At 36.0% G+C, this 15,216-nt stretch overlaps 1 protein-coding gene across 2 annotated transcripts; it reads left to right on the top strand.

The window, feature by feature from the left end:
* The first annotated feature begins 10,460 nt into the window (after nucleotides 1-10,460).
* Nucleotides 10,461-15,140, top strand: LOC131159168 (uncharacterized). 2 transcript variants are annotated; one of them, XM_058113870.1, is made up of 3 exons: nucleotides 10,461-11,178; nucleotides 12,109-12,481; nucleotides 14,460-15,140. In XM_058113870.1, exons 1-3 carry the CDS (start codon nucleotides 11,075-11,077, stop codon nucleotides 14,886-14,888), a joined length of 906 nt encoding a protein of 301 aa, XP_057969853.1. In that variant the 5' UTR covers nucleotides 10,461-11,074; the 3' UTR covers nucleotides 14,889-15,140. The 2 variants fall into 2 exon arrangements, with proteins under 2 accessions (XP_057969853.1, XP_057969855.1); XM_058113872.1 differs by having other exon boundaries at nucleotides 11,039-11,178; nucleotides 12,043-12,481.
* Nucleotides 15,141-15,216: the final 76 nt, after the last annotated feature.

A 15,216-nucleotide genomic window follows, 5' to 3' on the forward strand; every position in this document is an offset into this window, starting at 1 on the left:
AGGTAGAAATAAAATTGAGCCAACAAGCCACACTAGGCTTAACAAAGCCAAACAAAATTCGGAATAGATCAACCAATCCAAACAAAGAAAGAGATATAAGAACTCACAACAATCAAAACAAAATAGCTTAGGCCTTTTAGTTAATCAACTAAAAAATGATATTAGGGGAACTTGGTTGATTTAAGTGAAATTAAGATTTTTGGCCTATTGAGAATAAATAAAGATGAACAAAATGAATTACACAATCTTCTTAATTAGTAATAATTAGTAGTTTGCGGTAATCACACAACGCATCTTCAATGATCAATACACACTCAACAAGCTCTTAGTTTTTCTTTAAAGTTCGTCAAGCCTTCTCTTGTATGAATAGTTGTATTTTTTGTGTCTATACACAGTCTTAAGAGAGTTTCTTGTATTTATAAAAAATAAGGAGACCTTCTCAGTTTCTATATAGGTCAAGTGTGATACAATTTACAAATAAAGGAAACAATTTGTAAATTTGAATTCTTGTGACCAAGGGGTCACCGACAACTAAAAGAGTTATTGAGGGAGGGAGGGAGAGAGACAGAGAGGGAGAGAGACAGAGAGAGAGAGAGAAAGAGAGAGAGTTTAAAAAAAAACTAAAAGTTTAATTCAATAACTTTCTAATCGGGTGTGATAGAACTCGAGTAAGTTTTCAAAAATCTTTCCCAATGAGTGAGACAAATATAAGAAATATTTAATTCAATTAAAGCATGAAATATTGGTTAACAAAGATAAATAATTAGTATATTACTTATGAATTTTGAAAGCAAGTTTATTAAATGAAGTACAAATGATTATTTGGAGAAAAAAATAGATAAGCTACATTACATATAAAATTTACACGTATGATGACTCAATTGATTTTTCTAACGAATAAATTTTAGTAAGCAAAAATATATACCTAAGCCATGTATTTATAGATTAGATGTTTGATTAGTTTGTTTGATAGAAAACCTTATAAACAAAATATATCACATGCAAGCTCAATTTTATATAACTCAAAATACCATATCAAAGCCATAATAAATGTGTTTTGGAGATCAAGCAAAGCTCAATTAATTGAAATAGATTAATTCAAACAAGCAAATAAGATATTCCAACACTCCCTTTCATAAAAATGATAGCATGAGTAACTATTATTTCAACTTCATAGGCTTGAGCTAGATTAGCTTTAGTGCATAGACTTGCTCATAATTAAACAGCAAGTTGTACTCATGGCCAAAGTTATCGGGTTCAATTAGTTTCTAAAAGTTCAATACCCAAAATAAGAATTGAATTGAACCAATAAATTATCATTCTCCATTTTTATTAGACCTTGATTATCAGTTTGAACAATAATAAAAACCAGAATTTTGGTTTAGTCATTGGTTTAGGGCATAATTGTACAATTTAGAACCAAGTATACTCATATTTGGCTATTAGAATGCAATTAAAAAAATCATTTGCTTTGGCTATGTTGAATGGGTACTATTGCCCCATGTTCGAAGGAAAATTGTTAGTTTTCTATATTTTAATCATTTTCTGAAGGTTTGGCCTGAGCCAAGCCATACATTCGTAGGCTTAGTTGGCCTTAAACTCGGCCATGTTAAATTTTGTCCTCATACATTCCTCTTATTCGTTTTCAAGGTTGTAGGTTGTCCTAGCCCTTGAACTAGGCTCGTTTCTGTTCCCTCTTAGCCAAAAGCCTTTCATAGCTTGTGAGTCTTGTGGTCAATTGACACAAATCAAAGAATTCATTGGCTTTGAAGCACATTTTGAAATGCTTAGCTTTTTAAAGGCAAATCCCACAAACTCTCTGCTAGAGATATAGTACCTACTCTTCACTTGTCTTAACTTTATGATTAATTTGCCCATTATGTGATGGCCTGCTTAATTTTCTCATTTTTTTCCTCGTAATACAATAAAGCCCAGCAGATCATAATCCACTTGGACCCGTGGGTACCAAGGATACATCAGAACATATAACAGAAGCCTAAGCAGCAGGAAACATGCAATCATAATATCATAAATACAAAATCATCCATCACAATACCATAGTTACTACATTCACTGTATTTATATACACTTAGTACACAACCCAAAAGATATCTTAGGGTCATCCCACAAAAAACATCCGACCCTATCAAAACACTTACCCTTTTGGAAGGGCAAATCAACAGTACTAGATCAGCGGTGCTTTACCCGCTCTCCTATCAGGGGATCCTGAAATGTTTATGAAATTCGATGTGAGACACCTCTCAGAAAGGGAAATAAACTAACACTAGTGTGTGGCAACATGAGCATTTATGTGATATACATATAATCATAAACATAACCAGTAGAACTGTATATATATCATTTCTGGGAAAAACATGTATAATCAAAACATGACAGAACATAATGATTTACATAGTATATTTCATCTCATATAAATAGTAATACCAAAAACAAACATCCCTGGAAGTTTAGCTGGCGATTGCCATGTATTAGCTCCATATGACTGGGTGATGTGGCTCGAAGGCGAGACCTAACAATGGTTGGCCGACCACTGCCAAGTCAAGAGTACAGTCTGTAAGTCTGATGGGTCTGCCAGACCTGGTCCATACATCAGGGGCGCTCACACACTTCTTAAAAACCACATCGACCATCCAATCTCACACCACTCCGTACAACGGTGTTAATACAAATATCATGATCATGATGACCATGGACACATAATAGCGGTATCGTGCAAGTGTTAGCCTAGACCAAGCCAACCAGGTTATGATATCAAATAACATATACTGAAACTGTGATACATGGATATTTCATATCATTAATTATCAAATCAATCATATCATTTTGCATATATACGTATATCATGAAAATCATCAGCCCATAAGCTGGTATTTCACATTTTACCATAGCTCAGCCCGTACGCCGGCAAATCATATCCATAGCACAGCCTGTACGCTGGTAAATCATTTTCATAGCTTGGCCCGTACACTGTCAAATCATATCCATAGCTCACCTCGTACACTGGCAAATCACATCCATAGCTTGGCCCGTACGCCGGCAAATCATATACATATCTCAGCCCATACGCTGGCAAATCATATACATAGCACGACCCGTACGCCGGAAAAATATATAAAATCTCGGCCCATACGCCGGTTTTCCATTATAAAAATTCGTATCATTAACACATTCCCAGAAAACAATTTTTCATTATAATTTCTACTCATGGCACACGAATAGGTTTTTCTTATATTTAACATACCATTGTTTTCAGCAGTATTTCCCAAATATAAATCATATATAAATATATTTATTTCCCTGAAATCAGATGCTGTAATAATATACATATATTCATAAAATACTAGCTTTGTTTATCCTCTTACCTAATTCTTGAAAATCCCTTAAGAAAATTTGTCCTGCACCAGTAGGGTTCCCCGTTCAATACCCTGAAAACGGTATTTTAAAGAACTAAAGTTCAATATTACTACGCATACCACACTTTCTACAATTTTCAAATAACCAAATACTAAGTAGAAAGTCTTACCCTAGATTTGGGATGGTTTCCAACTCAGCCCCACCGACGATCCGCTCCGGCAGACTTGCAGAGAACTTTCCCAGGAGCGTCGTGGTGGCTTCAGATCGTCGAACTGACAGAAAATCGGCCCGAGATCTTAGAGAGAAGGGTAGGGAACCGAAGGATGAGAGAGAGAGAGAGAGAGATTCTGCGCAGAAAATGAACTGAACAATCACGTTCAACCCTATTTATACTACGGGATTCATCGACGAGCCACATCACCTCGTCGACGAGTCCTGTTGAAAGTTCGTCGATGAACTTCAACCCTCGTCAATGAATTTCAGGCTTCCGAAAATCCTCTCTCGGTATCTTCTCGTCGATGAGACGCAACTTCTGTTCCTATTCTCATTTCCCTTTCTTTTTATTATTTAAATACCATTATTCTTCGGGTCACTACACAGTATTTCTTTTATTATCGACTCCACTTTAGTAAGATTGGCTAACCTCACTTTTGGCTTTGCTTAGAAAAATGCTTATAGAAGAGGTAATCTATCTCCATCCAAGTGGGTACATATCTCATAGATAGGTTCATGTACTAGGTGAAAGCTGATATGGTGAGTGTTAGAAGTCCCAACCCGGAGTATATAGTCTAGAGGGGGGGTGAATAGACTCTTTTTGCTGAATACGTATTTTCCTACAAAATAAAAACTCTTGGAAAGATACAAGAAATTATATCGCAATATAAATATAAATCATGCACAAGATATAAAATAACGAGTGTAAGGGAGAGAAAGAACAACACCGATATTTTTACGTGGTTCGGCACCAAGCCTACATCCACGCCTTAGCACCAAGCCAAGGATTCTACAATCCACTATAATCGCTCCATCCGCGGCGGAGCAAGCCTTACAAACTCGGGAACAAATTCCTACCGCTCACAAAGAACCTTTACCGATTCGGTTCACAAAGAACCTTACAACTTGGTTCACAAAGAACCTTTCACAAGAAGATGGAAGATTACAAAGAATGCTCCTTACAATGAGCAAATATGATTTATAACTCAAACCTCACACTATTCTCTCAAGAATTGAATCAAACACAATAAGTGAACAAGAGAGAATGAGCACATGTAATGAAGAACTAATATGTAATGTGCTAGGTTTTGTATAAAATGATGTTTTTTACTAACAATGATCAAAGACCTTCAAAACCATGTTAATACAAGTCTAATAGCTTGTATTTATGGATCAAGAGCCAAAGGAGCCGTTAACTAGTCGTTGGGGGGAAGAAAAACTATTTTATTTGGTAAACTAGCCGCTCGTTAGTGTCATTCTGCCCGTTGGACTCATCGACGAATCCCCTGTGTTCATCGACGAGGTCCCTGAATAAAAAAAAAAGTCATAAAAATGAAAGTTGTGGTATTTTGTCTTAACTTTCCAGGGACACCAAGATCGTCCCATTTGGACTTTTCTAGGAAAAGTTATGCCCAAAATACCATAGGGTGTTAAGGACTCAAGGCTGCACTACGGTAGTGACGATTGCTTTGTTTTTCCTTGTCAAAAAGTGTTTTAATGACTCAAAACATTCTTGGACAAAAGTATATGAAATATATTAAGTCTAATGAAGATTTAAACTTGTCCAAATGAGTTTTCTTTTGAATATAAGATATCTTAATTAATAAAACACGTTTGAAAACCCATTTTGATATCTTATATGCTTAGTATGTCCTTTATAAATATACTTGACTTTCTTTGAACCTTTAGGACATAAAACTTGTTTTAACACAATCGGGACTAAGTATTAAAATGTTCTTAAAACTAGGATGTTAAAAACTTGTCCATTTAAAAACACATTTGAGTTTTAGGATTCATTTGACAAACTCTTGTTTTAACTTAGAAAACTATGAATTATGAGTTTGTTACTTTTGTGTAGATCCTATATGCTCATGTGTCCTAGTATGCTTATGCAATGGCTCAACTCTTACTCAGAATTCATGCAAGACACACACCGCAAGAGTTACAATATGCACTCACTCACACAACCCTTATTACAATTAATTTATACACAATAAAAACTCCAAGATATGCTTTGGTGCTTCTGAGTCATCGTCCTTTCGATCTTTCCTATTTGATGTCTACTGGGTCCAATCTTTGCTTCTGATTTGGTACTTCCATGTATCCGACACTTTGTACCTATACTAAATAAGATTTGCAAAGATAGGAAAACACTAGGAACAACATATAGGTTAATATTATCAAAACACATTAAATGGGCAAAGGTGTAGCCACTAAGGCTAACAGTGAGCAATGTTGTTAACAAACACAGTCTCAGATTATCCTTTGATCTATCTTTTCCACACTATACCACAAAATCACATAATATGATCAGTTATGGACTTGCTATTTTTTTCTTGAGAATAAATTGAATTTTGGGATCTTTTTACCTAATTGGGAAATAGTACAGGTACTCGATGTCTTCTTGGTATGGCTTTTGGTAGGGTGATCAACTTATTGGTTGTACTTCCTTCCCTGATATATTAGTCTCCTCCATCCATGGTAGTTGGAGTATAGACTAGATATCTAGTTTTGCGCTGACCATTAAAATTTCCAAAAGGAGTGTTGTTCCTTCTCTTTTGGGGAGGAGTGCAATCCTATAAGTGCTATATTTGCTAGATCTTGCTCCTGACAGTCCCCATTTTTGTATTTTGGTTGTGCCTTACTCATAGTTGTTTCCATTTTTGGCTTTAATTTGCATGGTGAGTTGCTATGACCGATGGATAGTTGCCATTGAAAATTTAGATACTTCCCTTAGCCTCTACATCATGGCCACCTATCCAAACTTGAATTTAAGGCTTGGTCGAGGTTGTTCTTCCATGAGTGAATTTATGTTAGTCCTTTTAAGGGATATTGTTGGAATTGGTGTGATCTCAAGAGAGGGGGGGGGGTGAATTGGGTTTTAAAACATTTTGGCTAAATTAAGCATTTCGCTAATTCACCACAAATCATATCTCATCTAATATACACGCGTGTATGTAAAATAATAAAACGATAAATGCAAACATACACACATGCAGTATATCTTATTTAAATCAAATGTGTGTATGCAAATAATTATGACATCGAATAAACATTCATACACATGATGAAATTAAAGTGTAGGAATTTAAATAAGATAGAAAGAGAGAGTGATGCATAAATTTGTTATCGAGGTTTGGCCAAACCAGCCTACGTCCTCGCCTTGGGTATACTCCCCAAAGATTACACTTTCCCTGCTCACTTAACCGTGCGGAGCAGAAGCCATTTACATCTTCTCCTTATGAGGCGAGGAAAACTCCGATTCAATTTTTGGGCTGAACCAAACCGGTCTCATTTACGGGGCCGAGACTCCCCAGTTCAATTTACGGGTAAAACTAAACCGATATAATTAAAAATATTTTGTACAAGATAATACTTCTAAAGATACAAGCATGGATGTACACATTAACCTCATAAAAATACACTCTCTAATGATATGAAATAATGCTTAGGGAGTAAGAGTGCTTTCAAAATAATTTTTGTAATCTTTGAATATAATATGTATGATGAGCACCTCAAAGATTTAAACAACCCTAAACCAAATATTTTTTCGAAAAATATTTTCAATAAGACATAGGAGAACCTAGGGTTTGAATGTAAACAAAATGCCTAAACAATACTCTTGTGAAAATGATTTTCAAGAGTAAATGAAAGAGAGTGTTTGGAGAGTATGAAAATTTTGATCCCAAAATGATTTTTCAAGTAAAAGAATATGTGGCGAAACTTTGATTAGGAAAAAAATTTGAGAGAAAAGTTAAACGAATCAAAATTGCCAATCTTGGCTTATGAAGGGATATATAGAGTTTAAGAATTTTTTGACCGTTGGAGACATGTTGGGTATTATTAGAAAAGTTTAATTAAATTTTAAACCCATTTTAGTATTTTAAAATACCCCAACCCGAGAGTTTCGGTCGACCGAGCTATAGGTTTGGTTGCTCAAATACTCACAAAACAAAAGGCGCGTTTCAAACATTCGGGTGCCCGAAAATATGTTCGGTTGGTTGAACAAGACGATTTTCCAAAATGTTCTAGGTTTGGTTGCTTGAAATAAAGTTTAGCCTACCAAACTGCCAAGTTCGGTCGCCCGAGGTGAAAATGAACTACAAGTTTGGGCGCCCGAGGACATTAGAAAAAGTAAGGGTATGAGTTCGGTCAGCCGTGGTCACTTAAGTCATTTGAGTTCGGTCGCCCAAAGTCAGGTCAACTATTTGATCAGTCAATAGTTTGGTCGACCGAGGCAATTTGACTTGCTTGGTTCGGTCGCCCGAAGCCTTTTCAATTTTTAACCTAGGTTATATTTTACCCCTGTTATTTTCCTTAAGTGAAGTGCAGGGTCCTAGGAATCTCTTTAAGATTTAGGCATTTTAATTTACCCTAAAAACCTGACGTCGGTCGACCGAACCCTAAGGTCCGTCTACGGTTTTTTCCGAGTATTCAAAACATATCATGCAGGATGCATGCATTTATTACAAACCCAAATATAAAAATTTAAATGCATATACAAATAAAATCAAAATGTCTTCTTCTTGATCTTCTTTACTCTTTAATCTTCATGGAAAACCCTTGATCATATGAGCTTTATGTGTCTTTGACTTCCATTTTCAGTCCTCTTATGTGTGTGTTGAATTATAACCTCTTCAATCACTAGATACACACATAACTAACTTACGATTTGTCTTTATCAAAACTAGAGATGAGACTAAAAAAGCCAACAAATATAATGGGTGACCTGGTACTTGCCCATTTACAACCTAAACCCAGTCACCCATTTAATTTTTATTAAAAGAAATTATTGAATTCTATGTATATAAATTATGATATTTGATGCATGTATGATATATCATGTATTTATTAAAGTAATAGAGATAAATATATGAGTTATATAACTATATTTTTTGAAATATTTAGGAGAAAAATCATAGATGGTTTATAGGTACTATTCTTAAAATTTCAAATCATATACTTTTTTGAAATATTAAAGAAAGAAATAACAAATAGGTGTTATTAACTCACATTTGTAAAGATACTAATGAGAAAATCATAGATGAGTGGTGTATTTTAAAATTTTAACTCATTTTTGGTTGAAATTTTAAAGAAAAAAAGTTAAATAAATATATTGTATTTTTCATAAGAGGAACATGTTCATCAATTGCGAGGGTTTGGATTTATAGTTAATTCTCCCATTTGTAAAACTAGTCAACCTAAACTTAAACCATTTAATTCCTATCTGTTTATGACCCGACTTACTAATTCTTTTTGCCACCCCTAATCCCTTTAGAATCCCTATCATATGTCCTTTATTTAAATACCTCATATTGGTTTTGAAATCCTTTAGGATTGACCTCATAATCATGACAACCTCCTAAGAGGTATTGAGAATTTGCCTTAGCCATTTGGTGCTAGATGGCAACCATTTCAGTAGTCATGAGCCTGGTGGGTGTTGATAACAGAGGGATGGGAATTGGGATTCTACCCTTCAACTCCATCTTATGGCATCACGAGTGGTGTCTTTGGGGTTGGCATCACTTTTGACACCCTTTTTGCTTCCTATGGTAACCAATGTCATAGTAAGTCCCATTAGGCATGCTAAAAAAACATGTTTAATGAACAACTTGGTATAAACACATGTTAAATAATGCAAACTGCAATGACAATGACAGGGATAATATTGGAAATGGTAGATTGGGATCTTAGCTTGCCCTCTTCAAAGGTGCAGGCATAATGGTCTTATTAACCAAAGGAGTGCCCTATAAAACAAGGGTTGGTGAGTTGAAGAAATGTAGGAATCATAGAAGGAGGAAGAAAGGAGTGTTACAAATATACTTAGACTAGAAGTTGGAAAAGGATAAAGAGGAAGATGAGAGAAAGGGATAAAATGGAACATAGGTCGATTGTATTAGCACTAGGCTCTTTGTAATGGGTTTGAGGGATATCTACATGACAGTAACTAGGGTTACTTATCCCTATTTTTAAGTCAACTCTAACGCTACAAATAATCGACTTGATTGTTCTTGCCTAAATTATTGCAAATTCAAAGGACTACCTTAAACAAAAAGTATCCCCTAGACCCTAGTATATATTGCACTTTTGACATTCTATGGATTTTCCCAAATAGAACCTTCTTTTAATTAAGGGCTTTACATGAATTAAAATCATATATCTAGTTCGCCAATTGAGATCATACGAGTTCTTTCCCCAAGGCTAACCCTTTCCCTTTAAACGACTCCTATGCCTACTTTCTATAGGCAATTTAGGTGGAGCCTGATGCTCGCTTAATTGTTTCCTTTGTTGTAAGGCCTCTCTCCCTATATTGTATCTTGTTACATCCTTAGCTCATAATAACCATATTATTGTAGTTTCTCGAGATAAATCACAAAGATAATACTAATCCATTAGAGTCAACAATTTTTATTTATAGAAAACTTCTATTCTAACTAAAAAGATACTCGAAGGTCGTGTTTAGGAGAATGAATTTTGAGTTTTAAATTTAAAATTGTACACATTTGAAAGATTAAAAGAAACTCAAATACAATTTTATACCTCATTCTATTCAAATACAAGATGTAAAATTCATACTCTCAAACATTAAAAAGTAATTTTTAATTCCACTTTCAAAAATCAACGGAAGCATTTGTGAAGTACTAAATGCTTAGAGGAGTATAATTAAAATTTTATTATTAATAAGTAATTATTTTAATAGAAGAATAGAATTGCCACTCTAAATAGTATTACTAATATTGCGCATTTATTTATATTTTGTTACACCAACATCCATGATGATATGAGCTTATATGGCACGCTTTATAGCATGGGGCGTGACACACTAAAGTGTTTTCCTTTAAACACGCCAACGTTATGTCTTACTCTAAGCTGAAGAAGATCCCACCGCGGTTGCGACGTGTACGCCCCTGATTTGGTCTGATCACATCCGCACCGGAAGATCCATTGACCACCAAAAGTTCTCCGGCTGCTTCCTCTCCCTATAAATCGCCAAACCCTTTCATCATACCTGCGCTCTGTGATCCAAAACCTTCTCCTTCGCCTCCTCTGTAACGATCCTGTCCGTTCTAGTGCGGATCTGCCCTGCTAGGCGGAGCTGTTTATAGCCAATCGCCTCCTGATGCGGGGCTAATTCTGGGTTTTACGCCACTTTCCGGAAGATCCAACCCCCTGTTTATTTGTCATCTTCATTTGTAGCGTCTTGATCGTTCCTTGATTCTAGGGTTTTGCCGATCATTGAAGTACTGGGTTTCGAAGAGCACCGACCATGCCTTCGGTGCGCCTTGACCCCTTGCTTCAGCTTTTTCCTTCTTTTGCCTATTTGCGTGGCGGGTCGTGGTCTCATCGTCTGAAACGTCTCGAAAAAGGCGATTGGCGCGGTAGTCTTAGTTAACATAGGGTCTCTTTCGAACTTTTCGGATTCTTTGTTAGCGCCTTTCGTTTTTTTTTTTTTTTCCCGTGCTTCCGTGAATTTGAGATCGAGTGTATGCGAATTTTGGTTGGTGGACGAGGTCAAGAAAGTTCGGTATTGTTCCTACTGCGTTTAGGTTCTAGTTGGTCTTGTCTTGGAGGAAGCCTTCATCATAAGAGGTGCGTTTTTGAATTCTTTGGTTGGTTTCCTGTTCGATTGAATCGCGATTAGTTTATTTCAGTTTTGGTTATTCATTTTTTACTATAACATTTGTCTATGTGAATATTTTGACGAGTATTATGTAGACTTTGTGCGGTGTCAGTGGAAATAGTATTCTGCTGTGATGCAAGGAAATGAGCAATGGTCAATTATGATTATTATTTGCCTTTTACATAAATATCACATATACATGATGATTATGCTCATTCTTCAAATCAGTTCTTGCATAACCGTGTGTTTCTCTACATGCTCAGTTGTTCCATAGAGCAAGGATATTCTTATTGTATGCGTGCGTGTGTGTGCGTGTGCGCGCCCTCCATGAAAGAGTAACATAGGAGTGTGAATATGTGGTTTTTAATGCAATGTGTAGACATCCACAGAAAGCTTAGTTCTTTTTATTTCAATAAATAATAAAAGTATAGAACATTGTGTTTGATAGATTTATATTGCCAAATAGCCAACTCCAAATGGTTGGGATAAGGTCCCCATTATTATTTTGTTGTATATTGAAAGGAAATGTTGCTGTATATTGAAAACTTGATAAAGGTGATAAGATCACTTGAAAATTGCTAGGACTTGCCGAAATAATGAGCATACTGGTTTACACTCCAACTATCAGAATTCAGAAAGAATGTTGTGGAAGTTTTATATGTTAGGGAAGTGAGGCAGCAGAACATGCATTGTATTTTAAGAAAATTTTTGGGTGATTCTTATGAATGTTAAAATTTAGAAGAGGTTTCCTATGTTTTTCTTGTTCATTTGATTATTTATAGTGTGTCAATTTAGGTTGAACTTTCTAATGGGTGCTTATGCAGCATCTTTAGTCCCTGATTTGCATCAATGGACATCTGCCCCAGTTGTGGAAAGTCTGTTTCTTGTGTTTTGAGCAGTTTTGATGATCAAAGGCAATGCACCTGTAGAGATGTTGAAGACAAGTCGATTGAGGATCTTGGAGACACACTTAATGAGTCTTTTCATATTGAAGATGCTCAGAATGAGAAACATCTCGATGTTCCTCATAAGGATGATATTAATCATGTAGATAATGGAATTAGTGATGGGGAGCTTAAGATTTTTGAAACTGAACCTGTGCCTGTAGCTTCTCAGAAGTGCTTCTGCAGGTGCAAAACAATTCCTCCTTCCAGTAAGATGTCATCTTGTTCTGCATTTTCTGATGAAGGCGAAGAATCTGGTTCCAAATTGCAGGAAAACAGCTCTGCAGAATATTCTTGTACCACGGACTTGCGCACAATGGCTTTGCCTGTAAGTCTTCTATTACTCTAATGATCAATGAGTTGCTGTTGAAATTATTTATCTGTTTATTTATTTGTGTGTTCAAATGTGTATCACTTTTATTTGGATTTTGTTTCGCAGGATGACAAAATAATAGTGTAGTGAGTTTTATGGCTTCAGAGTGTGTTTTGTCATGCATGCATTTGCAGTTCTGGATTTGCTCAAAATAAACAAAATGAGAATAAATTTATAGTCAGATCCAAAATATTCTGCAGCCTAGATCTGGTTAGAACAGGTTGCTTATTGATATGCATGCCTGCTGCCTTTGGATGTTGCTTAATCTCTACATCTGTCTAGTTCTTTTGCTAATAAGTTGTTTGCATATTAGGCTCCATTTGTTATCAGTAATGACTCAAGTCAGAATGGAAATAAAGGTATGGGTATGGATATGAAGGAATGGGAATGAAGACTTGAATGCCATAACTTAGTTTAGCATTTAAATGGGATCAGATTGACATCCTCAAATGAAATAAAAGTGTTTGATGCTCTGAATGAGAATTAATTTATTAATTTTCTTTTTAAAAAAGGTTTAATCAAAATTTTTAAATTTAAAAAATGTAAGTAGCTTATTTCCTTTCAAATAAGGTCAAATTAAAAATAAAATAATTCTCTCTCCCCCGTGATCCATCTCCTACGAGGATGATATATAGTGGCAGCGTAGCCAATACTAATCAAGGCCTAACAATAGGTTTTTAGGTCACTGGTTGAATAATTGGGGCTTTTGGGGGATATGAGCGAGTGTGTTTGCTTGGAAACATGAACTCTAGTGGAGTTGACTTTTTGAGATTGAGAATGAAGAAAATAGCCATGGCACACAGGTTAGTTTCACATTGCATGATCTAGTACCTTTGCTTCTATTTGAGTGTTGTTACTTGGTGCTGGAAGTATTTAGGAAAGAGAAATTTCACCTTACTCCATAAAACAAGAAGTTTTTGGTTGAAGTTTCTTTCTTCAGCGAGTAGAAGCACTATGAAAGGAGAAGGCAAAGGTTTAAATGCAAGTACAGATTTTGTATTATATATATATTTCGCTGGAATTCTATTCAAATATTAAAGAAAAAGCCAGCATGGCATGGTTTAGAACACAAAATCCGAAACAAAACTTCCTTTGCCTCTTTTAGGGGAAATCTATACGAAGGCCAAAACTAGCTATGACCCCTAGACCCAATTCTTGTTTGGTGCTTCTATTTGTTATTTGTTACTTGGTGCTGTAAAGTTTCTACCTCAAAAAGTTTCAACAAGAACTCCTGCTTGGTTTGTTGATGAGAGTTGGGTTTTAGGATTTGCTTTGTGCTGTTAAATTGATTTTTCAGATTTCTTTGGCACACTATTTTTAATTATGATAACGCAAATGTGGTTTGTAGGAAGCTGTGTTGAGTTATTGCAGGGCGTTTTATTGGTCTGACCTGGTTCAACGATAGGTTTGTTTTTCAAAAGTGGCTTCATCCAGGAATTGACTTACCTTGTGTTTGGGAGCATGGATGTGAGGCCTTGGATTTGGTTTGTGCAGGAGTTGGATAAAATATGTAGTATAAAATTGTATTGAGTTATTCAAGCCCACACAAATCCAAAATCAAGGCCCCAAATCCAGGCTTCCAAAAATGACCTTAAATGTAATTTCATATATAGTTGCTGACCGCTTTGTTTTGTAATGTAAGTGGCTTCAACTCTGAAGGATTTCAACTAAGGGGCACTTTGGATTCATTTTAGTGTTCTGCAGTTCTCTGTGATGCTTCTAGCCACCATTGGTTCCCCATCCTTTCTTGTGGTGCAGATGGTATAATTACCTTCTGTAGGACCCTTAGCACCAGTGATCATTTTTTTAAGTCTGCCATGCTGGTTTTCTCCCGAGTATAGATGGTATTGCTGTTAATTTTACTTTTCGGAGCTTTTACATTAATAATGGTTTCATGTTGTTTTGCTCTTCTTTCTCCTTCCTTATTTGTCAGACTCCTTTGAAGCTTGTTTCTGCAATGAAAGGTAGCCGTGAGAGACAGGGCATGGAACCGAAGAAACTAACTGTGACATGGGCGCCTGATGTATATGATCCACGTCCCACATCGTTATCACATGTCCCAAAAAGCAAAGGCCAGCAACGGTCTAAGAACAACAATAAGAAGAACGGAAAGAACAAGCAAAAGGGCAAGGCTTCACGCGGAAGTGGCAGCAAAGACAAGAAGCAATTTCGCAAGATTAGTGCGAACTCGGACTTGTGTTATAAATCTCTGGATGCTAGAGATCGATTGGTGTACCATGATGATTTTGGTGATCCTGATGAAATGGAATTTGTTGTTGGCAGCCCAGACCCGTACTGTGGAAGTAGCTTCCTCAAAAAATCGCTTGGGAAGGTGCACATGTCAGTTGCAGAGGCTTTATGATAGAGCTTTGTTTTCTACATTGGACGCAACTAGTTTCCTGCTACTGTGCCTTTAGTAGATAAATAAGCAAGGTTGTTGATGGGTGTACGAGTTGTTTGAGGGCTTTGTAAAGAGATGGAGTAAAAACTTTTATATCTCTGGGTATGTGCTTGTCTGGGTGAAATGCTGTTCTTCCCTACCCGGCTGTTTCTTAAACGACGACTGGACTGGTGCATCTAATATATGTCTCACTTAATTTTGGTTGGACAGAAATGAATGGTTAAATATCTGTCTCGTTCTCTCATGAATCATTTGCACTTTTTTGGAACATAGGGAGCAGCGAGAAAAG

Source organism: Malania oleifera, chromosome 7 (assembly GCF_029873635.1).
Source record: "Malania oleifera isolate guangnan ecotype guangnan chromosome 7, ASM2987363v1, whole genome shotgun sequence".
NCBI lineage: Eukaryota > Viridiplantae > Streptophyta > Magnoliopsida > Santalales > Ximeniaceae > Malania > Malania oleifera.

Bases quoted from the DNA above. Each gene is read 5' to 3' on its own strand.
- LOC131159168 (XM_058113870.1), top strand. From the start codon at position 11,075: ATGCGAATTTTGGTTGGTGGACGAGGTCAAGAAAGTTCGGTATTGTTC. The intron at 11,179-12,108 runs GTGCGTTTTTGA...TGTTTTGAGCAG, and splicing joins GGAAGCCTTCATCATAAGAG to TTTTGATGATCAAAGGCAAT. The intron at 12,482-14,459 runs GTAAGTCTTCTA...CTTATTTGTCAG, and splicing joins TGCGCACAATGGCTTTGCCT to ACTCCTTTGAAGCTTGTTTC.